Source organism: Macrobrachium nipponense, chromosome 1 (genome assembly GCF_015104395.2).
Source record: "Macrobrachium nipponense isolate FS-2020 chromosome 1, ASM1510439v2, whole genome shotgun sequence".
Lineage (NCBI taxonomy): Eukaryota > Metazoa > Arthropoda > Malacostraca > Decapoda > Palaemonidae > Macrobrachium > Macrobrachium nipponense.
The window spans coordinates 145,466,804-145,493,783 of NC_087200.1; the positions used below are offsets into that span (position 1 = coordinate 145,466,804).

The 26,980-nt window shown below is 41.3% G+C and overlaps 1 protein-coding gene across 1 annotated transcript in view; it reads right to left on the reverse strand.

Moving 5' to 3' along the window:
* Positions 1-26,980, reverse strand: part of LOC135219718 (cytochrome b-245 chaperone 1-like) — a 291,532-nt gene that overhangs the window by 79,810 nt on the left and 184,742 nt on the right. Inside the window, exon 6 of the mRNA XM_064256716.1 lies at positions 12,170-12,253. Within this exon, the coding sequence (XP_064112786.1) occupies positions 12,170-12,253 (84 nt within the window). The remainder of the gene's footprint in view (positions 1-12,169; positions 12,254-26,980) is intronic.

A 26,980-nucleotide genomic window follows, 5' to 3' on the forward strand; every position in this document is an offset into this window, starting at 1 on the left:
ACGGCATGGGAAATGGTAAGGGTGTTTGTGAGGCAGACCTTGTAGGGGCTCAAGGGGTTTCCTTGAGTCCCTCCTTAACTTCTATCCCCTCTACTTCTACTTCTTTCCGGGGATTCACTGAGAAGTCTCAGTCAGTCAGACCAAAGACTTCCTCAGTGGTCCCCAAAGTCAAAGCTTCCACAGACTTCAAACCTAGGACAAAATCCCTGCCGAAGAAGTCTATTACCAACCTTGTCACTAAGCCATCGGCTCACCATCCCGGAGCAGACAAGCAAAAGCTACCCCTTCTGCCAAGGTGTCCAGATCTAAGCCTTGCAAGGAGAAAGCTCAGTCTTCCTCCTTTGATCCTGATGCCTTCTCTACTAGTATCTTGCAGCAGGTGGGCGACGTTGTCGGGAACTTGGTCCAGACCAAGTTCCAGGAAATGTTTACCCAGCTCTCAAATACGGTAGAAGCATCGGGCCAGTACATCCAATCCCTATCGGGACACCTTAGCGGCAGGGCACTCTCAACCTGGCCAAGCAGCTCTACCCTTGCTTATGCTGGACTCATCTAACCTCCCTCCCTTTAAGCCTAACAATCCTTGGAGGGTAGCAGCACACCCTCCATTTTCGGAGGGTATGCTGTCTATCGAAGGCTGTGGAACTCGAAGGCTAGAGGACTTCGAGTTCTATCCTGATGGTCTCCGACCTCCATTCATGGGCTATGTCCGCTTGACAGACGCGGCCATGATGAGGGAGGATAAAGTCCCGAAAGAGACTGTAATTCTCCCCCGGGAACAGGCCCAACAAGCCTGGCTCTGGAGCTTGGAGGAGTGGGAGTGTATGAACACAAGGCTCACCGCCTTCAAAAGTCCCTTCACCATTTTTACAACTGTTGAGGGCACTCCACTGCCACTCACTCTTAAAGTAGTAGAGGCCACTTACCAGGCGGCCTTGAAGGACGATCCCATGCCCCAGCTCCGGGAAACAGAGCCAACTTCCCTTTTGCTCCCCGGATCCGAGAACTACTTCGAGGAGGCAGCTCCCACTTCACCGTAGGTAAGGGGGGAAGATCAAGCCAGACTGCGCCACGGCGCTGTTCAGCGAAAAAAGGTTACCTAGACTCTCGAGCCTTATACAGACCGAGATAACGACCCAGACTAGCTCGCAGGTTCCTCAGCTCCTTGACTATGGCGGAGATGACGGCCCTTGTCTACGAACAAGAGCCGTTATTTAAAGTCATGGCTAGGTCACTACTGCATACAATGCAGTGTGACTTCTATGACTTCGTCATAGCCCGGAGGAACTGCAGGAAACATGTTCTGGTGGAAGCTACCATCCACCACGAACCAAATAAGCTGATCGCCTCAATCCGTATGGGGCACAGACCTCTTCCCCACCCCCGCCCCCTGTGGTGGAGGTCTTGTACGAGGCCTCCAAAGTCAACCAGAGTTTGAAGGTCCGGTGGGGTCTCGTCCCTAAAAGGAAACCTGAATCCACCGGATCCAATCCGAAGTCGAAGAAGAGACCCAGGAAGTTCCAGCCCTCCAGGCCCACAACAGCTCTAATGCAGGCAGTTCCGTACCTTAAGTACACAACAAAAGGCGTCTAAGGCACAACCCCAACAGCAGTTCGTGCTCTTAACAGCCATCCACTTCAGCAGCCCCAGGCCTCAACTTCCTTCGCTGTCTCTCCGGCTTATAATGCGGCGTTCGAGGCTCAGTCCTTTCAGCTGTTTAATAGGTTCGCCAGAGGCAGCCGAGCTAGGGGTCCCTCCCGTCATTGAGCTGGAAGGGCCACTAGCCGGGGCAAAGGTTCCCGAGGAGCACGTGGTGGACGCCCATCGGCAAACCAATGAGAGTCCAAGGTAGGAGGGAGGCTGTAGCTCTTCCATCACCGGTGGGGGTTCAGCAGCTGGGCTCAGAGTATTGTGACCAAAGGTCTAGGGTGGAGTTGGCTTCAAGGCCCTCCTCCACCCAACGACTTCTATCAAAGACCAACAGCGGAATTGATAGAGTATACCCAAGAACTCCTTCAAAAAAGAGTAGTATCAAGGGTCAAGAACTTAAAGTTTCTAGGGCGCGCGTTCAGCGTGCCAAAAGAAAGGCTCAGAAAAGCGAAGATAATCCTAGACTTGTCCCATCTGAACTCATTCATTCTTTGCAACAAGTTCAGGATGCTGGACCGTTTCGCAGGTGCGGACTTACTTCCCCGTGGGGCCATCACAACCCTCATAGATCTTAGAGTACCCTACTATCATGTTCCAATAGCCAGACACTTCCGCCCCTTCCTAGGCTTCAAACTAGGAAAACAAACTTACTCCTTTAGTGTAATGCCATTCGGGCTCAACATTGCGCCCAGAATATTCACAAAGTTGGCAGAATCAGTCGTCCAAGAATTGAGGACGCAAGGAATAATGTTAGTAGCCTATCTAGACGATTGGCTCATATGGGCCCAAGTGTCGAGGAATGCCACAAGGCGACGGTCAAAGTCATCCAATTCCTGGAACGTATAGGGTTTCAAATAAACAGGACCAAGTCCAGGCTAACACCTGAATCTCGCTTCCAGTGGTTAGGCCTACAGTGGGACCTGGGATCTCATACTCTATCAATCCCGCCGTTGAAAAGGAAAGAAATAGCCAAGTCCACGAGGCAATTTCTCAAGAATGCTCAGACGTCCCGGAGGAACCAAGAAAGGATCTTGGGTTCACTCCAATTCGCTTCAGTCACAAACGTCCTATTGAAAACCAGACTGAAGGACATAAACCGTGTCTGGCGTTCAAAAACAAACCGGAGATCTCGGGACAAATTAGCTCCTATCCCGGCGATCTTATGGAAGAGGCTCTGTCCATGGACGGACATCAAAAGTCTACCAAATTCTTAAAATTCACATACGAAGAACCTGTGTAACATCTAGCAAAAACAAATAGTACTATGCCAATTTTCAAATTTCTGGAAATTCACAGAAATATTTGCGATGATGAAGAAAGACACAACTTATTTAAAGTAACCACTGGCATAGATGGTGACACTTACAGTATCAAATCACTTTATATTAAAAAAAAAGCATCCATTTGCATTACACTTAAAAGGTTTATTGTACATGAATAAGATAAGGAAATTGAAATTAGACTGTGATAAATAACTAAGATCTGTAACATTACTCTGCAGCATTAGTTTGAAGGAGAGGCCAACATTTTGCATTTGTCTTGCAACAATATTAGCCATGCTTACAGTATACTGTCTCTTATGTGAGTAATGGATGTTTTCCTATAAAGGAGAAGGCACTTAAGGAATCAGAGCTAACCAGGTTTTTGCTAGGATGTCTGGCATTGTATCTGAAGATTATTTGGGTAAAAAGTAATTACAGTGGTACCTCGAGATACGAAATTAATCCGTTCCAAGGCAGCCTTCGTATTATGAGTTTTTCGTATCTTGGAACACATTTTACATGTAAAATGGCTAATCCGTTCCAAGCCCTCCAAAAACACCACAGTAAATTATATTTCCAGGCCTAAAACACATGTTCTAGGGTTACAACGCCGATCCGACGGAAGAAATATGACTCCAAAAAGGCAAAATACTGTACATACTTGAGTAATATTCAACTGCATGTAATGTTCAACCCCATTTTTACTGCATATATTAGGACTTTAGCATATGTCCCTTAGCAATAAGCCTAGCCTATGTTAGCGGTTTGCTACTGTAGCCCTAGTCTATGATTCTGACATCTAAACCTAAGAGCTAAAAGCTTAGATATGCCAATAAAATGATATAAATAATCAGTAGTACTCATTTCAAATAATTTTATTATTAATTCAATCATTACTATAATAAACAAACAAACAAAAAACAAACCTTCCAATCGATTGTTTACATTCAGCTCTTACCCGTCTTACGAGTATCGAATGAGCGCCAAGCAATCATTTTTCCTAGCACACAGTAAGCCATAAATTGTCATTATTATCTCTCTTCAACTAATGAAACTACCAAACAGTATAATAACCATTCATTTTTATCTTTATTCTTTCTTTACCTAATGGAGATACCAAGTTACTGACAGCTATAATGAAACATACGTATACATAATAGAATAATAATAAAAACCGAAGAATAATTCTAAAAAATACGTATTTGTTGGCAGTCTGATTTATTTTTATATTTTTATGATCTAATTCACAATTTTTTCATTAAATGTATTGGATGTAACTCATTTCAAATAATTATTAAGTAACCATTAACTATAATAAACAAAAAAAAAAAAAGCTTCAAACTCTGTTTACATCCCAGCACTTACGAGTATCGAACGATCGACAAGCAATCACTTTACACAGTAAGCCATAAATTTTCATTATCTCTCTTCAACTACTGAAACTACCAAACAGTATAATAACCATTCATTTCTATTCTTTATTCTATCTTTACCTAATGTTTTTTTTTTTTATTAAATGTATTGTATGAATAAGTTTTTCAATTTACAGCATCCTTTTACCAATAGAATATTTAAAGCACAAGGGTTAGATGCTGACCAATAGGAGAGCAGGACCTTATGGGGTGACTAGCATCAGGAACCAATGGGGAGAGCGGTAGGATGGTGGCGTTTACTCAGTTGGCGGCGCGGGAGTTTTTAAAATTGTTCTCGGTGGTCCAGGCGAATCTCGGACTTTACACAACAACCTTTTGTATCTTGAAAACTTTTCGTATGTAGAGCAGTAAAATTTTTCGCATTGGCTTTTGTATCTCGAGTTTTTCGTAAGTAGAGCCTTTCGTATCTCGAGGTACTACTGTAGTCTGAAACTTCACATTAAATTTTCTCTAAAAAGGAAGGATTGAAATTGGAAGTAAAATGAATAACTACTCAAGATTCTCCTGTTGAAGTCTTGTCCTGAGTTGTAACCTAAAAACCTAAGATGCCTGAATAGTGTTGTATCTAATGAGTTTGTAAATGTGACTCATTATGTACTCAAGATGTTATGATCCTTAATCTAGATCCTGTTCATAGTTTACATAATTAGTAATGGTAGCATCAACACCAAGAGATCCATTAACCAAAATTTCCAAAGCACTGGAGCTTACTTTGCATGATAATAAGTTCATGAACACACTGGTCTCTATTTAAAAAAGAATCAGATCTTTTAAGAAAAAATAGACGATGGTAAGGTCTCTATTCTCCTTTCATCTTGTTGTCATTTATCTTAGATTCTGATGGCAGAGGGGCATAAGGGGAATCATCATGGCTGTACATAAAATTTTGAGTAGTATCTGAGATAAATTTTCATTTTCTCACAGGAAACAATGGGTAAAGACTGCAAATATCCACAATATTTGTAAATATAATTTGCTAACAGGAGTTATCCTTCGCAGAAATTTCCAACACAAGCTTTGACAATATATACTCGTGCTATTAAATTAAAAGACAAAATCTGGCCTTCATTAAACTGACTTTAATATATTGATTAAAGATTTGGAAAATGGAAAATCATATCTATTGTGATATCCTTATCACATTTATTGCATGACTGTTAACCCTTAAACGCCGGAGCCCTAAATAAAAAAATGACTCCCGTATGCCGGAGGGGTTTGAGAGTGAGCGCGTAAGCGGAAAAAAATATTTTAGTTTTTTTCAAAAAATCACAGCGCGCTTAGTTTTCAAGATTAAGAGTTCATTTTTGGCTCCTTTTTTCTCATTGCTTGAAGTTTAGTATGCAACCATCAGAAATGAAAAATATTATCATTATCATATATAAATAATGCGATATATGATAGCGCAAAAAACGAAATTTTCATATATAATTGTATTCAAATCGCGCTGGTGCGCCAAACGGTTAGAGGTAACAAGTTGCTTTTTTTTTCGTTGTAATGTGCACTAAATTGCGATCATTTTGATATATAAACATATTGTAAAACAATAAAAGCAACACAGAGAAAATATTATCACAAAATGATGCATGAATTCGTAGCGCGCCGGGATGTAAAAAAAAATTTTTAATTTTTTTAAATAAATTCACCATAAATCGAAATATTGTTATAGAGACTTGCAATTTGTTTCAAAAATGAAGGAAAATGATTGAATAGTACGATACTGTAAGAGTTTTAGCTTACAAATGCAGTTTTTTACCATTTCGAACGAGTTAAAGTTGACCGAATGTCGAATTTTTGTTAAAAGTTTTTTTTTATATGCAAATATAAAAAAATGAGAAATGCTACAACCTTCCAATAATTTTTGTTATATTGTGCATGTTTTTGCGCACATTTTCATATATAAAACTTTAAAAAAAGCGTAATATGAAAAGGCTCAAATATTAGGAAAATGTGACCTAACGCGTTCTGAGATTTTCGGCCGAGAATAGGCGCCGCGGACGGAATAAAAATATTTTTTTCAAATATTCACCATAATCGAGATATTGTTCTAGAGACTTGCAATATGTTTTAAATGAAGATAAATGATTGTATATTACTAGACTGTAAGATTTTTATGTTATAAATGCGTTTTTTGACCTTTTCGGTTGAGTCAAAGTTGACCGATCGTAGTTTTTTTTCGTATTATCGTACTTTATATGCAAATATTTCAAAAATGATAAATGCTACAACCTTCCAATCAATTTTTGTTATATTGTGCATGTTTTGCGCACATTTTCATATATAAAACTATAAAAAAGCGTAATATGAAAAAGGCACAAATATTAGGAGAATGTGACCTACGCGTTTCCGAGATTTCTGGCCGGAGAATCGTAGCGGCGCGCGGACGGGAAGGAATAAAAATATTTTTTTCAAATATTCACCATAAATCGAGATATTGTTCTAGAGACTTGCAATATGTTTTAAAATGAAGATAAATGATTGAATATTACTAGACTGTAAGATTTTTATGTTATAAATGCGTTTTTTGACCTTTTCGGTTGAGTCAAAGTTGACCGATCGTAGTTTTTTTTCGTACTTATCGTACTTTATATGCAAATATTTCAAATGATAAATGCTACAACCTTCCAATAATTTTTGTTATATTGTGCATGTTTTTGCGCACATTTCCATATATAAACCTTTAAAAAAAGCGTAATATGAAAAGGCTCAAATATTAGGAGAATGTGACCTACGCGTTTCCGAGATTTTCGGCCGAAAATCGTCGCGCGGAGGGGAAAAAAATATTTTTTCAAAAATTCACCAGAAATCGAGATATTGTTCTAGAGACTTGCAATATGTTTTAAATGAAGATAAATGATTGAATATTATAGACTGTAAAGATTTTTATGTTATAAATGCGTTTTTTGACCTTTTCGGTTGAGTCAAAGTTGACCGATTCGTAGTTTTTTTCGTACTTATCGTACTTTATATGCAAATATTTCAAAAATGATAAATGCTACAACCTTCCAATAATTTTTTTATATTGTGCATGTTTTTGCGCACATTTTCATATATAAAACAAATATAAAAAAAGCGTAATATGAAAAGGCACAAATATTAGGAGAATGTGACCTACGCGTTTCCGAGATTTTCGGCCGAGAATCGGCGCGCGGACGGAATAAAAATATTTTTTTCAAATATTCACCATAAATCGAGATATTGTTCTAGAGACTTGCAATATGTTTTAAAATGAAGGATAACCTGATAAATTTACGAGCGGTAAGATTTTTATTGTTATATATGCTTTTTTTTTTTTACCTTTTCGTTGACAAAGTGAACCGATCGTAGTTTTTTTTCGTATTTTTTATCGTACTTTATATGCAAATATTTCAAAATTGATAAATGGCTACAACCTTCCAATATTTTTTTGTTATATGTTGCTGTTTTTGCGACATTTCCATTCTAATTTAAAACCAAAAAAAGCGTATATGAAAAGGCTCAAATTTAGGAGAATGTGGACCTACGCTTTCCGAGATTTTCGGCCGGAAAAGGCGCGCGGAGGGGAAAAAAATATGTTTTTCAAAAAATTCACCATTAAATCGAGATATTGTTCTAGAGTATTGCAATATGTTTTAAAACAAGACATATTGAAATTGAAATTACTAGACTGTAAGATTTTTATGTTTAAATGCGTTTTTGACCTTTTTCGGTTGAAGTCCAAAGGTTGACCGGTGGAGTTTTTTTCGTACTTTAATCGGACTTTATATGCAAATATTTCAAAAAATGATAAATGCTACAACCTTCCAATATTTTTCGTTATATTGTGCATGTTTTTGCGCACATTTCCATATATAAAACTATAAAATAAGCGTAATATGAAAAGGTACAAATATTAGGAGAATGTGACCTACGCGTTTCCGAGATTTTCAGGCCGAGAATCGGTCGCGCGGACGGAATAAAAATATTTTTTTTCAAATATTCACCATAAATCGAGATATTGTTCTAGAGACTTGCAATTTGTTTAAAGTGAAGGTAAATGATTGAATATTACTAGACTGTAAGTAATTTGCTTACCCCCCCAAAAATAATATTTATAATATATATATATATATATATATATATATATATATATATATATATATATATCTATATCTATATATAATATAAAATATATATATATAGATATAGATATATATATATATATATAATATTTTATATATATATATATATAATAATATATATATATATGTTTTTTTTTTTTATACGTAAAATATTTATTACCATTCTTCGATTCTGGGTACCAATACATAAATAAAAGGAATGCAGGTGACACTTCTCTTTTCGCATACAATGAAATGTCTTATTATTATTTTATCATGCACCACATTCAGATATAAAAAATTGTAATAAATATAAAACTAAATTATAAAATAAATGCAGAATACTCACTCGTAATCCTGACTCGTTCTATTCTTGTTTTCCCCCCTCCCTCTCCATTGAAGAGTCTTGCATTTTTTCCACTCGACATGACGAGGTACAGGAGGAGGGAGACGCGCGCCCTTACTGCTGATGGACCCGGCGGCCCCGTGCGCCCTCCGCTGTCGGTTTAGGGGGCGCGCTCCAATACATGACCTTAGTGTGATACTTTCGGTCACACTCCCTATCCTGCAAAGAGCAACTTTGCAGAGACGACAGAAGAACCGGGTGTCTCTCTTCTGCCATTCATATGGCACACCCGGCACCGTTTCTGCCTTCGCCCTTCTAAGGCCTCCAGTATGTGTTCCCCTGGCTGCAGCCGACACGCAGGGTCCACTACCCGACGAGAAGCGGTGATGGCGGGGCCGGCAGCAAGAAGAGGGGCGTCGTCAGCAGGGGCGTCGTCAGCAGGGGCGGCGACAGCAGGGGTGTCGTCAGCAGGGGCGGCGACAGCAGGGGCGTCGTCAGCAGGGGCGGCGGCAGCAGGGGCGGCGGCAGCAGGGGCGTCGTCAGCAGGGCGTCGTCAGCAGGGGCGTCGTCAGCAGGGACGGCGGCAGCAGGGGCGGCGGCAGGTCGAGCGAAGTTGGCCCTCCTATCTGCCCTTTCCTCTAGGGGCAGATCTGCAGCTCTTGGGGCAGGGGGTCAGTTATGGAAGGCCACTACATCGGGATCGAAGTTGATGAGGGCATTCCGGCTACCTCTAGGAACTGTGCGTGGGTTCAACCTCGAAGATTGTCACCGCGGTACCCACAGTACAGTATGTAGGCATTTTGGAGGGCCAACTGAAGGATGTATTTGAGGAGCTTCTGTGTCCACCTTCTGGTTCTCCTGGCGAAGGGATAGTACTGGATGAGCTGATCAAAGAGATCAACTCCTCCATGTGCCTGTTGTAGTGCCCAATGACAGTAGGCCGCTCGGTACGAAACTCCTCAAACACAACTCGGCCCTGTCGACGTGTCTTCTTCCGCTGTACGATCTCTTCTTGGATGGGTTCATGACTCGTCGTAACCATGGGGACGAGTCGGACACCCTTCCAACAGATGACGAAGACAGCGCCCTTCCGCCGCCACTCTGTCTCTCCTCTTGCCAGGTGTTGCGGATGACTAGCGAACCTCTTGAGGACATTCGGCCCCACGCACCAACCGAAGGGTACCACTGACGTGAACACCTGCTTCATACAGTTCCTGGGCCAGGGATACCGATTATAATAATTATCCATAAACAGGTGATATCCCTGGTTACGGAAACGTCCCACAAGGTTGAATACAGTGTCACGCAGCGTGGAGAATACCCCGGTATACACTGAAAAGTCCACAACGTATCCAGTGTTGGCCTCGGTAATGAGAAAGAATTTCACACCATATTTCTTTGGCTTCTTGGGGTTATACACTTTTATACTAAGACGTCCTTTGTAAGGCATCATCCCCTCATCCAAAGACAGGTTCTTTCCAGGAATCACGAGATTACTACATCGCTCACGGATATAATCCAACACTGTACGCACTAAAATGAGGCGATCACTGTTATTCCGGGGTATGGCCCTTCGGTTGAAGGCGTTGAAGTACCTGTCCATCGCCAGGAAATTATCACGGGACATAACGCCAGGCACATTCGGCTATATAAAAAATAACTTCTCTCCAATATGCCTGACGTCGATAGCAGGTGTTCAAACCAAAATAAATGTGGAGCCCCAAAAAATGTGCCATGTCAATGAGGGTTGCAAACCCCGCCAGGAATACGACCAAGGTCCAGTCTTCAGCTCATATCGGCAGTACCGAGCGTAGTCCACCGTCTCGTGTACCAGGTATTCCAGCAATTCCCGCGTCAGGAAAAGCTGGATGAATCCCAAAACAGTCAGGGGTACTGGTACGGTCATCCCAGGGGTTGCCGTGAAGGGGTGCTGTTAGGAGGGGTGGGGGTCCTCCGTCCACCCCTCGTCACTCTCCGACGACCGACCTTCACCTTGGCTGGCGCGACGAGCCGACCTTCTACGTGCCCGTGCGCGCGCACGCGCACGGGTGCGGGCACGATGCACACTACCCCCCCGTTGGCCCATCACCCTCACTTAGGCCCTCACTTTCTGTATCGTCCTCTGCGATAAAACTTGAGCCCGTATCCCCCTCAACCCTCCCCCTCCCCCCAGCCACTCCCCCGTCGGTACTCCCACAACGCCCTCTCCCCTCAGATTCCCCCTCGTATGCATGAATTCGAGCTCACTTTCGGGATGTGAGCCTCGAACGGGACATTGGGGGCAAAATATTCATCCTCACTTTCATCGGGACTGATGTCCTCATCACTCGATGACCATCCGCCATCAAAATGAGGACTTGCGACATGTTCCCGATCAAGCTCGAAAGATATTCGTCTATGTCCCTTGGTTGGAGGCCTCCCAAATGCCTACGAATGCCCCTAAGGACGCCCACATGCTTTCTAGGGGTAACCAAAGGCAAACGATGTGTTCCCGAAACACTTTCAGCCACACGTGGCCGCACAGAACGGCCTTGAGGCGCGGGGTCATGCTGGGTGCTTGGCCCCTCGCCAGCATCCATGTCCAAAAACTCGCCTTACACGATGGCCCTTCCGACGGGTAAAACGCGCCTTTCACGGTTCACACGTCGTTGAGACATATCTACGAATGTCCTGTAGCAATACAAATGCACAAAGTCTCGCACAAGTCAGAAAAACACGCTTTTCACGAAAGATCGCTCTCGGATGGTGCGCTACTGATGCTGGCTGGAGCGAGAAGAAGGGATATCGCGCATGCGCACCTGGGTCACGCTTCAAAACAAAACAAGGCCTTGATCCGTGGACTCCCAGCATCCCCCAAGGCGCGTGATTCAAAAGTTTTAGGCTGGTAGGCCTAATAAGTCTTTTTCCGCGAATTTTAAAAAAATAAAAAACTTTTGTATGTCGACGTAAAATACGTCCCAGTCGGCACCCGACAGACAATTTATCTCGACGTAAAATACGTCCAGTCGGCGTTTAAGGGTAACTGCTTTACATTGACAATTGGAGACATTAAATAGTTACTACTTCATAAAATCTAAGTTTTTGTCCCCTTGTCTCCTTTATCACTTTAAACATTCCTATAAGGGACAGGATCTGTAACTAATGGATTAACTCAAAAGTAACACACACACACACAATGAAACTTCTGAATTTTTGTCACTACCTTTGCTCATGCCTCATGGCACTAGCTAGAAAAGACAGGTTTGAAAATTGTAAGCACACCATACAATCTGTGATCCCCATTATATGAAAAGATAGGTCAAGAAGGGCTCCCAAGACAATTTGGAAAGTTCACACAAATGAAAGGTTACTACGCAGAATCTAAAGGCAATATCTATAAAAATAAATAAATAAAAGACTCACCTCTTGATGCCAACACTCGTCTCTGACACTGGTATGGTACCACCAGCCCGAAGAATAAGACCAACCTGGTAACCATCTTTATACCTAATGAAAAAAATATAAAAGAAAACACTCACCTTCAGACAAAATTAAGAGTAATCATATAAAACAATTACCAATGCATTCAGTTTCAATTAGAATCCAAATACTTTTAATATGCAGCATTTTTAAGTAAGTATCAGTGCACTGTTTAATCAAAGACCCATTACTTTAAATTATCCAAACTCATCTGCTTTGTGAAGTCTTGAGATTCTCTCCTACCCCTAATCTTCATAACTCACAAATTAAATTTTTTTTAACATCTCAGTCTAATTCTTTCTAATGCAAGTGTAATTTTTAAAAATCTATGCTTCGAGAGATTAGTCAGATATAATTTTTCTAATACAATATTTTTTTGCTATCTCTTGTGATATTAAACTCCATTTGGCTCCCACTCTTTTCTCTAAATATTTGGAAAAGAGAACAGGCAGATCTGTTGTGTGTCTGCCAACTGGATAACAGTTCTAAAAGACTCCTAGACTTACATAAGTGTCCACAATCACCATGTGCTATTATGAATTTTCATTCTACTTCACTCTTCCCTTTCTATTTTTCATTTTTCTGCACTTGGTGAAAATACCACTTAGGATATACATAGTACAATTTTCACTGCAACCTCATCGTATGTTTGTGTGCAGCATTTTCTGCCTGAAAATGCAGGAAGCTCCAAAAAACCCAAAAGTTTAGTGAGAGCAATTAAGCTTAGCACCAGTGCTAGGCTCTCCAGTTTTCTTTTAATTCTATTCTTTTTGTAATTAGTGTGAGTTACAATTCTACTGTTTGAAACCAGCATTTGTGTCTGATGCAGACAATGATCACACTTTAGTGGGAGAGAAGAAGGACGAAAAGCAAAATAAGACAGTTCATCGGCTAATGCACCTCTGCAGTCCTTCTTCTGGAGAAGGAATGGCAACAAAGGACAGGATGGGGCCATGGGAATGCAAAAGTGCTGAAGACAGCAGGAGTGGAACACCATCCTAACAAAAACTGCTGCAAGTGGGAAATACAGCAAAACAGCGAATTATAGAGAACTCTGACATAAAAAAAATTTACCTCTCAGTCAGGACTTCAGTGATCATGTGAGGGATGTTCCAAAGTATCACAGAACAATCCTGGAAAAAAAAACCAAGTTAATACAGTGCTGAAAACCAAAAAGGTTCACAAAAGATACCTGATAGAACATGTCTTTCAGGTTCACAATTGCTAGCAGGTTGTATATACTTATGAATGAACAAACGGAAGTTACTGTCACCATCCGAAAGGGTGTTGATTGCAGATACATACTACTAATTCAGCGAACCAAAGCTTGGGGACTAGTAACAACCTATCATCAGTGTTAAAATGAACTGATACCAAGGTCACTGGGGTCTTGTCTCCAGAAATGGTAAATGGTAAACTTTCTTCAAGACTGGTCTGTAATTCCTGCCAGTGTGGTCTGTATCAATTTCCTGCCAATGGGATTAAAGTTTTGGAGACAAACACATAAGTACTAATTGAATTGTGGTTGGAAGTGGGGAATAATCATCTCCTTGAGTGCATAAAAGATATTTCTGCATAATATCCAACCTGTCAGCATGCTTGACAAGTGCTGGCACCCGGGAGTTGCAAGCATGGTAGGTGTAAAGTACCAGGACCTACTGGCTGCTACCTCAAGAGATCTCAAGGGTAGTCTATCTCTGAAATGTGGCAAAGACCAATAAAAGCCTCTTTAAATATGATTTGCTGTTACACTGTAGAGGGTGTAAGGGCAATAAGTACTCCAGCTAGAATTAGTTTGGCACAAACTTTGTTCATCATCATCTCTCTTTGATGGCCGTAAACAACTGTTGATCCATAATACTGGCTCTTCCAAGGCTTTTGAAATTATCTCTCTCTTTGATGGCCAAAATAAAAAAACTGCTGATCCATAATACTGGCTCTTCCAAGGCTTGTTTTGAAACTAAAAGAATAGATACTTACGAGGTACTCACATATACCTTAACTCTAAATGGATGGATACCCACATATGAGCAGCAGTAACAGGTTTTGGATGGTGGAAGGATTCACTCATGGTGAGAACTATCAATATTATGCACCATTGATTAGGAGGAATTGGGCAGGAAAAGTGGTTCCATTACTTCTATTGTCCATACATTCACTAATGGTAACTTTTGGACTGACTCACCTCCCGATTCTAGGGTGGCTCATGAGTTGTTGTGTACTTCACTTCATGGAAGCATGTACTGCCCCCCCCCCCCCCCCCCCCCCCCCCCCATCTCTCTCTCTCTCTCTCTCTCTCGCCATGACTCCTTTTAAAATATTTGCTCATCAAATATACGCAGGGGTTGCTGCTGGTTTTAGTTCTGATCTTTTATGATAGTTGGTTGCAGTTATAATTGCAATTTTGCAAAGAAAAATAAGAAAAACGTGATTATCTAAAAAAAAGTTACTGAATCTTCAATCTCAGTAAATTTACATAAATATTCTACAACAAATATACTCGGAATTTGTTACTGATTTTAGTTCTTATCTGTTTTGATAATGTGTGAGCTGTAATTATAATTTTACAAAATAAAATAAAATTAAAATATTGTTAGAAAAAAACAAACATATAACTAGGTAAAAATTATAATTGTCTCGTAAAATAGCCCCCACAAGGGGTTGTAAATGCGTAGTATTTTTGAACTTCTCGTGGAAGGTAGTGAGAATGTTTTACAATTTTTTTTTTCTTACACCATGTTCATTTGCAAGTTTCCCTGACCTGGTGGGTGCACGTTTTTTTTCAGCCTGGGTCTTAAAGGAGTTAAGTAACTTGATGACGAATGGCAGTGCCCTCTTGAAGAGCTACTGGTCCCATGAGTGCACCTACTAACTGAGATGTTACTTGACTAAACAAGAGCAGCATGGAGATTCAGCAAGGCAACAGACATGTTTAAGGCACCCCGAGTGAGTTCTTGAGGACTCTTTGAAAAGGGTAAGAGCTAGTTGGAAAGACATGACAGCACACTGAGCAACTCATGTCAGCAGGTGTGTCAGAGCCTGGTGCTGCGATTGGAAGAGTAGAGGTATGTGGAAGACAGTAGAACACTGAAACACTCTCTGGGGACAGGTATCTCTTACGCTGAAAAGGAGACAAGCTACAGTTCTCAAGAGCCTGAAGAACAAGCTAATCCTATGGATAATCCTATGGTATGGCATCCAAAACCTTATAAAAGCTGGGTTTCATCTGCTTATGCGGTGTCAAGAAAAAGCAAACTCTTCAATTTATATATCTCTAATGATTTGAAGTGAACTTGAAACAAATAACACTAGGAAAAGATGACAACCATGAGGCTTTTGACTATAAATGGAAGCATCAGAGGTCCTATGAGAATCACATGCTAACAACATGGCCCCTTACTGCTTTACTACAAATGAGCTTACCTGTACAAGATTGTTCCCTGCAAGCACTTTACATCAAGTTGGGTCTTTCACAGTAATAGACCACAAGATATGTCATATAACTTTTTAATGGAGATCACTGTAAAATTGGATTTAATATCTATAATTCCATTTAGACTGCCAAAGTCCAATGTTTCCTTCTAGGTCTTCCTAGATGTGACTCGAATAATTGTCCTTAGTCACAAAAAGTTTATTGCACTTACCTTGAATGTACAATGCAAGAAGTATGCAAAGCTGTAATACCATTTCTAAGGGCTGCATACCACAGTCCAAATTCTGTTTATATTCAGATACTGTGTATATTTCTATGTACTTGGCTCTTTTCAGCTGAATGTAAAAGCTGTCGATGCTTACTGGCAGCATTGGTTAACACTGATCCAGTTTTAAAATGCTTGTCTAGTGACACCCTTAACTGGATTTTTGGTGCTGGTAAGCGGTTTATCAGCACCGATCTCTGGTTAGCGGTGCCAATATCCAGTTAACAGTCCATTAAGTGGTTTATCAGTGCTACTATCGCTGATTTTCTGTTACCGGTGCTCAGCTGGGAACAGAACCCCCACTGTTAACCAGGGACTCACATCGCGCTCTGCATTTCATTTTGCAAAAGATTGCATGCCCCAATGTCAGTTGAAAATATCCCTCCCATTCCACTCCTAGCTCTTTCCACTTAAACATGGCAGACTATTGTGAAAGAATTGGAGCTAGTTCCCTCCCTTCAAATACCAACTCAATTTCTCAATGAATGGATCAAAGGACACATTGCCAATTTCAAGACTTAATATACAAGGTTACTCACGCAACCTCTTGTAAGGATAATGAAGATGAAAGGACAACCAAATGGGAATTCTGAAAACTCGCATCCAGAAATACAACCAGAATTTTAACTACCTGGAAAAAAGTGATACCACAGGCAATAAATACTGTTTGACATAAGATCTGATCCCCTGATCCTAAAATTTTTCATAGCTTTATATCAGAGAGAGTCCCACCTGTTCACAACGATATCTTACTCCTGGCTATGTGATATGGGTTTTAAGTAATTTAAGAAGATATGAAAAACTTTTTGGAACTGCATATAAGGAACGATCTGATAGGGGCTTTCAAAATATAATGGAAGCTAATAGTACAAAGACGGAAAGGTGTTCAGTCTATCATCAATGTCCAGAGTGCCACAAGTATAAAGAGGGTGCTGAAGAGAAAAGTAATAAGTATTCTCATTCTATCTGGCTCTGATACCAAGAGTACTCAACACAATCAAACCTCCACCACCACTAGCAGAGTTGAACATATTTAAACATCATTGCTAATATCAGTAATATAAATTCACAGCCATTAGGTCTCTTCAGACAGCTATCTACCCAGGGACAGTCACTGAAAAGCATGGATTTGAAGGACATTAAACAATTCAAAAACTTCAGTTACCTTCTGAAGATGGAAAAAGAAACCAACAAAATTACAGTGTATAATTGTTTACTGAAGTATTTACATATTATTTTATTCAACACTCGAAGTACTTTCAGCCCCTACCTGTGGCCCTTTCTGAAGAGAGTGTAGGTTGTAAGCCTGGGTCAAGGCCCAGCAGTCTTCTGGAACTTCTTGTTGAGCTAATGGGATTAACCCTTGCAGTAAGTGAGTGGTCACCGACAGTCTGTTGGGCAGAAAACCTAATCTCCAGGTAAGAAGGGTCAATCTTAGCTTCTGTTGATATCAAAGCTCCATTTATGGGATCTTCTGAGGTAAAACCTTTGTTTCCTTCTATCACTTTAATCTCTCTGACGAGTGCTCCTTCTACTACCCTCCTATGACTGATTTTATTGCTTTTATATATGATCCTACTGTTTTTAAATCCATCCTTTCACCCTCTTCCAACAATGCCTAGCTATAGCACTCCCCTGCGAGTTAAGCTGTACTGTCCTTCTGTGTTTTTGGATTGTAGTCCTTATTCCCCTATTGTTTCCCTCACATATTTGTCTCCTCAAGTACCGCAACTAATTATGTATACCCCCTACATCATTTGCATTACTGTCTCCTTCATATTTATTTCTACATAATTTTTGTTTACAGTATTATCAAAGGTATACACAAATTTATATCTACTTTCTTTCATTTTTGAAGTAATTTGATTCATTTTAGGCATAAAAGGGAGGGCAACTATTTCCTTGTTTTCTTTATTCCATATATATTCATGCACAATAAGGTTCCCAATTATGTGAGAATTTGGTCGATCCACGGCCTCACAGAGTTGGAAATTCGCAGATTTCGAAACATATGCCTTATGGGAATAATTCCATTAGGGCCAAGGCAAACGGCAACTTACCCAGACAACCTTTTTATACTACCCATTTCCAATACTTTCCACGTACTATACTATAATTTTTCCTAATATGAAATTGTTCTTATGGATAAATAAAATATTAAAAGCTTTTAATAACTTGAGAAAGTTTTAATTACACACTGAATGGTAAAAACAATGCCACCATTGGGTGCAAGTGCACTGTGAGATACAGTCATTTCCTTTAAAAAAACCTTTTTGATGGAATTTCCTCTATCAAAAAAGCTTCAAACTCCTCTATCTCATCCTCTGTGAAGAATTCTTCTGCTGAAGGAAGGCTTTGTGAATCATTTGAGGTTCTGCAGACTAGCAGATCATGCATGTCTTCACTCCCCATTAGGCCTAACAAACCTAATTAGAGCGCTGCCTGTTTATTTTGTCCGGAACATTCACTATGTAATCATTTCATATAAATTACTCTACGATAAAAAAAAGGAACTGATGAAAATTCAAAATTTGATATGAAATGAGTTTCTTAAAAAGAAATTATAAAAATTCAAAATTCAACATGAAATGAGTTTCTTGAAAAGTTTAGATCGAACAATTCTCTCTCTCTCTCTCTCTCTCTCTCTCTCTCTCGTACTCTCTCTCTCTCTCTCTCTCCTCATCTCTCTCTCTCTCTCTCAAAAATTCAAAATTTGATATGAAATTACAATTTCTAGACAAGAAATTATAAAAATTCAAAATTCAACATGAAATGACAGTTTCTTGAAAAGTTTAGATCGAATGACTCTCTCTCTCTCTCTCTCTAAAACACATCTACTTCTCTGTTAATTACTTTTACTAGTCATTTTCATCAAAACCCATTTCAACAATAGAAAAAAATAAATGATCAAATCTGCATGATGCGGATGATCAGAACACACTTCGCAGATCTGAATAATACGTATGGCGATGATAATTCATACACACTGTGCTATGACGTCACAAATGCGTGAGGCGATAGCATTCCCGTCTTGTAGCTAATGGCTGGATTAGGAAATCTTTCTCTCGCTTTCCCCTTTGGAGGAATAATAGATTTTTTCTCCAAGCATTCCCCCGACCCCTTCCTTCTCTCAGATACCAGCATACACCCTCACATCTAAAATACTTGAAAAGACAAAAGATTTGATATGTTTTGAGGCACGTGACTCACAGAATTTGAACAGCCTCGCAGATACAGAAAATGATATTGTTATGATACAATAAAGTTTTATGCATACCTACCTGGCAGGTATATATATAGCTGTATTTTCTGAAGTCCGACAGAATTTAAAAAACTTCCGACACACGCAGTGGTCGGACCTCGGCCAGGTGGTTAGTAACCCATTCCCGCCGTGGGAGGCGGGTATCAGGAACCATTCCCATTTTCTATTCATAATTTTTATTTCCACTGTCCCCTGAGGGGAGGTGGGTGGGTACTTGAATATATATATATCTGCCAGTTAAGTATGAACAAACTTTATTGTATCATAACAATATCATTTTGCTCATGAACTTACCTGTCAGATATATATATATAGTTGAACCCCACCGTTGGAGGTGGGAAGGGACAGAATAGAAGGATTTTGGGACACAAATGCATGCAGATGATTTACATCTTGGTTCCACCTGTTAGCATAGCCGACTTCGTGATTACTGTCACCCAAGTCTGGCTTCTGCTTTACTAGAGTTGTCAGCGAGTAGAGACCTATAAAGCTGGTGCACTCCAGATGATCTGTCAACGGGGGCGTGACCACAATGTGACTAGACCATATTGACCATACCATGAGGGCTAAGAAGTAAAATAAATATATATAATGATAATTATATATATCACCACCTGACCAACCTAGCCAAAGTTAATGTGTGTTAACTAAGGCTTCAGAGTTAAGAAGTCAGCCGTTGTCAGCGACTCCAACTAAATTAAGAGCTCTTCCTAACCATTTTCTACAGGATAGGATGAGTGGTACTTCTTGCCCCCAAGATTGTGTCTGCAGACACGTATGGCCCTAGCGAGCAGCAGATCTCATATGCCATCTTCACATCTCGCAGGGAGTGTGAAGTGAACCCAGAGTTGCTTCGCTAAAACATGGTACTCAGGATGTTGCTGAGTGCCATGCTCTGTGAAATGCTTCCGAGGCCGCGCCCTCACCTCGTGAGCATTCAGATAAAAAAGATTTCAAATCTTTTGTGCAAACACAATGAAGGAGCATTTTTGAAAGAACTCCTTAACCCTAAAACCAGTGTGTACTTCGATATGGGCAAGTCTGGTCTTTTCGGAACACTGCAGATTGCCCGACTGACTTCGACTTTCTTGATTTTAAGTAGATAAAACTTGAGAGACCTGACAGGGCACAGGACTCTCTCTGGCTTCTGCCCACTAACTTGTGCCATCCTTGCTTCCAAGATCCTGGCCCAAGGACAAAAAGGGTTTCCATTCTTAGGCCATAACGAAAGGCTTAGAGAGCACACCGCCTTGTGTTCTCTAAAGCCAAAACTTGTGACGATGGCTTAAAATCTCACTAACCTCTTTGTCGTATCTAGGGTGGTTGTTAGAAGAAGGCCTTCCTGATCACATGCAAGAAGTTAACAGGCAGGAGAGGTTCGAATGCTTTGACATCAAGAACTTCAGACTACGTCTAAGTTCCATATTGAAAGCTTCGATCCGGAATGCACAGTCTGTACTAAAGTCAGGTGAACGACCAGTTGACAGTCAGACGAATCAAGGACAGCAAGGCTGTACCCTGAAGACCAAATGGCACTATTCTTAGCTGAAGGATGAGTGTCTGGACTGCCTGGGCGATTCAATCTAAGCAAACCTTGGGGGGGGTGTATCAACGCAACCCAACGTCGTCCGCAATCGACTTCGTCAATAAGAAACTCAGGGCTACTATATGTCGCCTGATCTCGCCACCGAGTGATCTGACTCCGAGAAAAACAGGCGAGACAAAAAGTAGATGGTGAGCTAGAATCGAGATTCCACAGACCTCAATGATCGTGAAGTCTTTGTTGTTTGACAGATGCAAATCTGTCAAACAACATTCTCTGTTGTCTGTTCGCACTGGCAGAATTTTCAATCTCTCGGCAACCGCTAGACCACTGGTAGTTCAGGTGATCTCCCCCACGTTCCCGTGGCGCTGGTACTTGGAACTATTCCCGTTTTCCTCAGATTTTCTCTGAACCCTGTCTCCTGAGGGAGGAGGGTGGGAACTTTAATTATATATACCTGCCAGGTAAGTATGCATAAAACTTTATTGTATCATAACAATATCATTTTTATGCATGACACTACCTGGCAGGTATATATATGTAGCTGATTGACACATTTGGAGGTGGGTCACAGACAGCAACATCGTCATAATTCAAAATTAACAAATAATTTTTAAAATTATTTATTAAGTTCCTTACCTGCTAAGGTAGCTGACTTCGTAGGTCCTGCCTCTTAGCCTGCTAAACCTGTTTGTTGAGAAAGCTAACAACAAGGGTCTGACAACTGGACGGGACCAATTTGTTGACAGGAAACCCTAACCCTCTCTTACCAGGGGCATTCATGCTAGGATAAGTTAGACCACCTGAACCACACACAAAGCTAACGTAACACATTACACTTCACATACTGAAGAGGAAATAACCCTCTCAGACAACCATAAAAAGAACACCACTTAATTAAAATACCTAGCATGTTAGTAATCTATCGTTGCTGCCGTCGATCGAGACGATTCGTACGGACTTTTGCAATCCTGTAACATAAACCTTCTAGATGATCGTTACATTCTACGCCTGTTGTTATAATAGGCTCTTTCTCGTAAACTCGAACAGGGACCGAGAGAAGATACTTCTTAAGATATGAGAGAGCTGTGGAATATCAGAGTTGATCTGGACCACTGGTTCCCAAAAACTCGTTTCGAGGACTGGAGGACTACCGAATCGCTTTTACTTCGTTCAGATTAAGATCCAGGATATCTGAAACCCTACCCAGATGTCCGGCACCTTCTTTCTATCACCTCAGGTGATAGACGCACTGAGAGATGTACAGAATCATTCCTAGATCTTGAATAATATTTCAGTTTCCCGGTAGTAAAAAACTGTGGTCTGCATTGCAGTCTATTCGGGGAAACAAACTTCTTCAGGAGTATGCTTACTTCCCTAATAAGGCTGCGGTTGCCTAAGCAGGAGAGCATATAAAAGTGCAATGTTGCGGTAGACTCGTAGTTCTATACCGTGCGGGGTAACGAGAACTGAAAGGATTAAGAGATAACTGTTGAACATAGTAAAGCAAAACGAATGCAACGTTTATTCATTCACGTAAGAAATCCCCTCAATCGTAGGCTAAAGTCCGTGATTGTAGGACAGATAAACAGTGAGTCAGTCAATCCCGCAGGAGAGACGCAACCGCTAGCACAGAGATAGGTTAGTCAGTCAATCCCGCAGGAGAGAGAGACGAAACCTACCGCGCATGACAGCGCACGATCTGTTACTGGCTCGGATGGACTGGAGGACAGAGTCAGACACAGCGTGACAGCAGCCGCCAGCAGCTTACGAACGTCTCGTCTCTAACTTTATGTCTGGGTTGCCAGCTACCCTATTCTACGAAGAGATCGGTCCGTTATTTATTGAGCAGAAAGACTCTGGAAACTGGTATATTTAAGCGCAACCGACAACGCTAAATATATAGATGCGTTTGGGTGTAGGCAGAACACTACCATACATCGGTAAAAGATAAATCGGAAACTCCCGGAAGGCTGCAGGGAGTAACGATTAAATGTCCTTAAAATAATAGCCAATAGAGCTCTCGGTTGCCCTCAAAGCGGTAAACTACAGCAAGCGTATATGACTTGAACCCAACCAGTAGTAAAATAAATCAAGGCAAAAAAAGGGATTTTGACGAAGGAAAAATCTATTCTGGGTTGATTGGCTCGTGTCGCCCTATGAAACGGATCCTTAATATCATTCTTTCTAGGTAAAATTAATCTAAAATTACCAGAGAAAAACAAAATTAAGAAAATGTCAGTAAAACTGACTTCGCTCACTCTTAAAAAGAAGTGTCGGTATGGTAATAGGGGCGTGTGGGAATCACTACCACGAGACATTCACCAATTAGAACTTCCAATCAGAATCCCCACAAGAGAGAGCTGATACCAACGGGCGATGCAGCCGCTACTACTACTACTAGAGGACGCCACGGACAGCAGCGCCCCTAGCGGACTCCTTCATCCTAAAAATTAAAAACATCTGTCCTGCATGGGGGGGGAAACAATATAGGGTGGGGTTTCATAGGGCGACACGAGCCAATCACCCAGAAATAGATTTTTCCTTCGTCAAAATCCCTTTTCTGGGCTCAGCTCGTGTCGGCCTATGAAAGAGTACCAGAGAAACAGACAAGATGGGAAAAAAGGAAAACAAATGAAAAAGCAGTTGTAAAATGATGGATATAATATAAGTAAATCAATTACAGCATACAACATAAGTACTTAAACTAACTTATACTAAACAGTAAAATAACAGAAACGTTAGTAATTTAAAGTACTTAAAAAACAGTAATCACAGTAAATACAATGATGCAGTGTAATATAAAAAAACAAAAGGAATTTACTTGAAAATATTTACAAAATATTACAAACACATTTGTGTACTACCCCTAGCATAAAAAATAAGGGTAAGTACACTGAACTACACCATCAGTACAAGTGTGGATGTCCCTAGCAAAAAATAAGGGACAATTCCACTATATGATTCAGCGGCTAAGGCTAGGATATCCGAGTAGCATGGCGATTAGGGTGAGGCATGTGGATGATGTAGGTAGAAAGGAGACCTGGATCTATACTACGAACTACTATACAGTATCAGGGGGAAACAATGTTTTCCCGCTGCTACTGCTGAAAATTTTAAATTAAAGATTCCAAGGACTTAAAGAAATAAGCGTTTAAAGACTGTCGGGGATTCCATCCAGTATACTTTTTAAGATCCTCAAAGTTCATATGCTGAAAGTAATTAATTGAGGTGGCTACTCCCCTGATATCATGTGCTTTTGGGAATGAATCAGGATTGGCTTGTTTAATGAAGTAAAGGATTTGTTGCCTAATACCCTTTTACTGACAAAAGTACCACCTTTTTCTCTCATGAGAGAGCACCTGAGGATCTGATGAAGTACGAGATAGAAAGGCTCTAAGAGTTGATACTGGGCAGAGAGAAGGATCCTGGGGGAAGTGGGATAACGTTTCCAAGGGCCCACCTTGCAAGAGGATCCTCATTTTTGGCTAAAAAAAGCTACGATCCGGAGCAAGTAGAACTTCTCTGATGGGAGGAATTCCACATGACCCGCATCCCTGGATAGAGCCGACAGTTCTGAAATTCTAGCTCCTGAAGCTAGGCTTAATAAGAATAATGTCTTTCTCAGGAGCATTATGAATGTACAAGACGAGTTGTCAGTATCTGAAGCTAGTTTGAGGACATCATTTAAGAACCATGAGACTGCAGTAGGCCTTTGAGAAGGTCTAAGTCTAGCACAGGCTTTAGGGATAGACGTGAAATAAGATTCAGTCAGATCTATCTGAAAACTAATTGAAAGATCTTCTTCAAAGCGCCGATTTATGAGTGGTAATAGTGCTAGCTGCTAAACCTTTTTCAAACAAGGATCTGAAAAAGGATATAGCTAGATTAACTGTCATGGTTGTAGTGTTCGATTCTTTCAGGAAAGATGCTAATTTTTTAACAGCTGAGTCATATTGTCTAATGGTTGACTCTCTCTTATCTGATTCTAGGAAGAGAATATTCTGTGGATCAATATTAGCATCTTTATTAGCCGCAAACTTCATGAAGTCCATAAAGTTAGGTTCTGGAGAATTCCTGAGGAAGCGAACACAGTCCTCATTTGTACTGATTGTGATAGCTTGGGATTGGGGATCCGTTGAGGTCGGAGGTCAATTCCAGAAGAAGAGGATACCAGTTGCTCTTGGGCCAGTCGGTGCAATCAGAGCTACTATCCCTTTGAAAGACCTTAGTTTGCTTAGGACTTTCAAGAGAAGATCACTGGAGGAAAAACATAAATTTTCCTCCACTGATTCCAATCCAGCGACAGGGCGTCCGTGGCATAAGCCAGAGGGTCCAGGTTGGGGGCCACATAGCAAGGGAGCTTGTGGTTCGCTTGTGAGGCGAAGAGATCCACTTGGAGACCTGGGGACTCTCAGGCTTATCCACTGGAATGACCCGTCGTCGAGAGACCATTCTGATTCACAGAGGAACTGACCGGGACAGAGCGGTCTGCTATCACAATTTCTTACCCCTGCCAGGTGAGTGGCAGACAGATGCCATTTGTGTTTGTTTGCTAGGGCAAAGATGGCTATCATGACATGATTCACATGCTTGGATTGGACCCTCCTCTGTTGATGCAAATGAACTACCACTGCACTGTCCAAAACTAGCCTTAGATGAGACTTCTTCGGGGGAAGCAGTCTCTTCAAGGTAAGAAATACTGCCATTGCTTCCAGAACGTTTATGTGAAGCTGGCGAAATTGAACTGACCAAGTCCCCTGAACCTGTTTGAACTGAGAGTATCCCCCCCACCCGGACAGGGAGGCATCCGTGTGAATGGTTAACACTGGAAGGGGATATTGAAGGGGTACCTTCTTGGCTAAGTTCTTTACTTTTGACCATGGACGGAGTTGATTGCGGAGGATCTGTGGGATTACTGACAACTTGTCTCGAGATTTGGTGTTTGCTCTCGATCGCCAAATTCGATTTAAATCTTTTAGCCCTTGCTTTCAGGAGGATATCTGTTACCGAAGCAAACTGAAGGGACCCTAGGATTCCTCTCCTGGTTTTTTCTCTTGATGTTTGCTTGCATTTGAGAAATTGCCTGACAGATTTTGCTATTTCCTTCCGTTTGGCCACTGGAATTGACAGATTGTGGGAAGACAAATCCCATTGGATTCCCAGCCACTGAAAACGAGACTCGGGGTAAGTCTGGATTTCGTTTTGTTTATCTGGAACCCCAGATGTTCCAGAAAGTGAACTACCTTTTTGGTGGCTTCGAGACATTCCTCGACGGTTGGTGACCAGATCAACCAATCGTCGAGGTATGCTGCTACCATGATTCCCTGAGTTCTCAATTGCTGTACAACCACTTCTGCTATTTTCGTGAATACCCTGGGGGCTACATTCAGACCGAAGGGCATCACTTTGAATGAGAATGTCTGATTTCCTAGCCTGAATCCTAGGAATGGGCGGAAGTGCCTGGCTATAGGGATATGATAGTATGCGTCTGTAAGATCGATGGAGCATGTGACGGCTCCACGCGGAAGTAAGGTCCTTACTTGCGAGAGGGTAAGCATCTTGAACTTGTCGCAACGAATGAAAGAGTTTAGCTTTGACAAGTCTAAGATTACCCTTCTTTTTGTTGAGCCTTTCTTTGGCACGCTGAATAAGCGACCTTGAAATTTTAGATGCTTGACTCTCGCAATAGCTCCTTTCTGAAGGAGTTCCTCCGCGTAATCTGTCAATTCCTCTGATGGTATTTGGTGGAAATGATTTGATTGGAGGAGGATACTTTGATCCAACAACCAACCAATCCTTTGGACACTATGCTCTGTGCCCAATTGCTGAACCCCACCTGTGGCGGAAGAGGAACAGCCTCCCTCCTACCTGGGGAGCCTCATTGTTGATGGGCGGGTTGACCACCACGCCCTCCTCTGAACTGCCTGCTCCTTGTCGCCCTTCCTGCGCCACGCTGGCGAAAGTAACCTCTCGCCTACCTCTCGGTTGTTTGTAGCCTTGAGCCTCAAATGTAGGGTTGAAGGCCGGCGAGATTGCGTAGGAGGTCGACGGCTGTGATGAGGAGACACAGGAGGATGGGGCTGGTTCTGTTTCAGAACTAGCAGGTTGTCCCTGTTGGGTAACCGGGACGGCCACCTGCACAAATTGCTGCTGTTGCTGGTGTTTCTGATACGGCTGGAACCTCTTACCAGCTTCTTTGGTTTCTTACCAGCAGTGGGGACGGATTCTTGTTTCCTCTTTGACGAAAT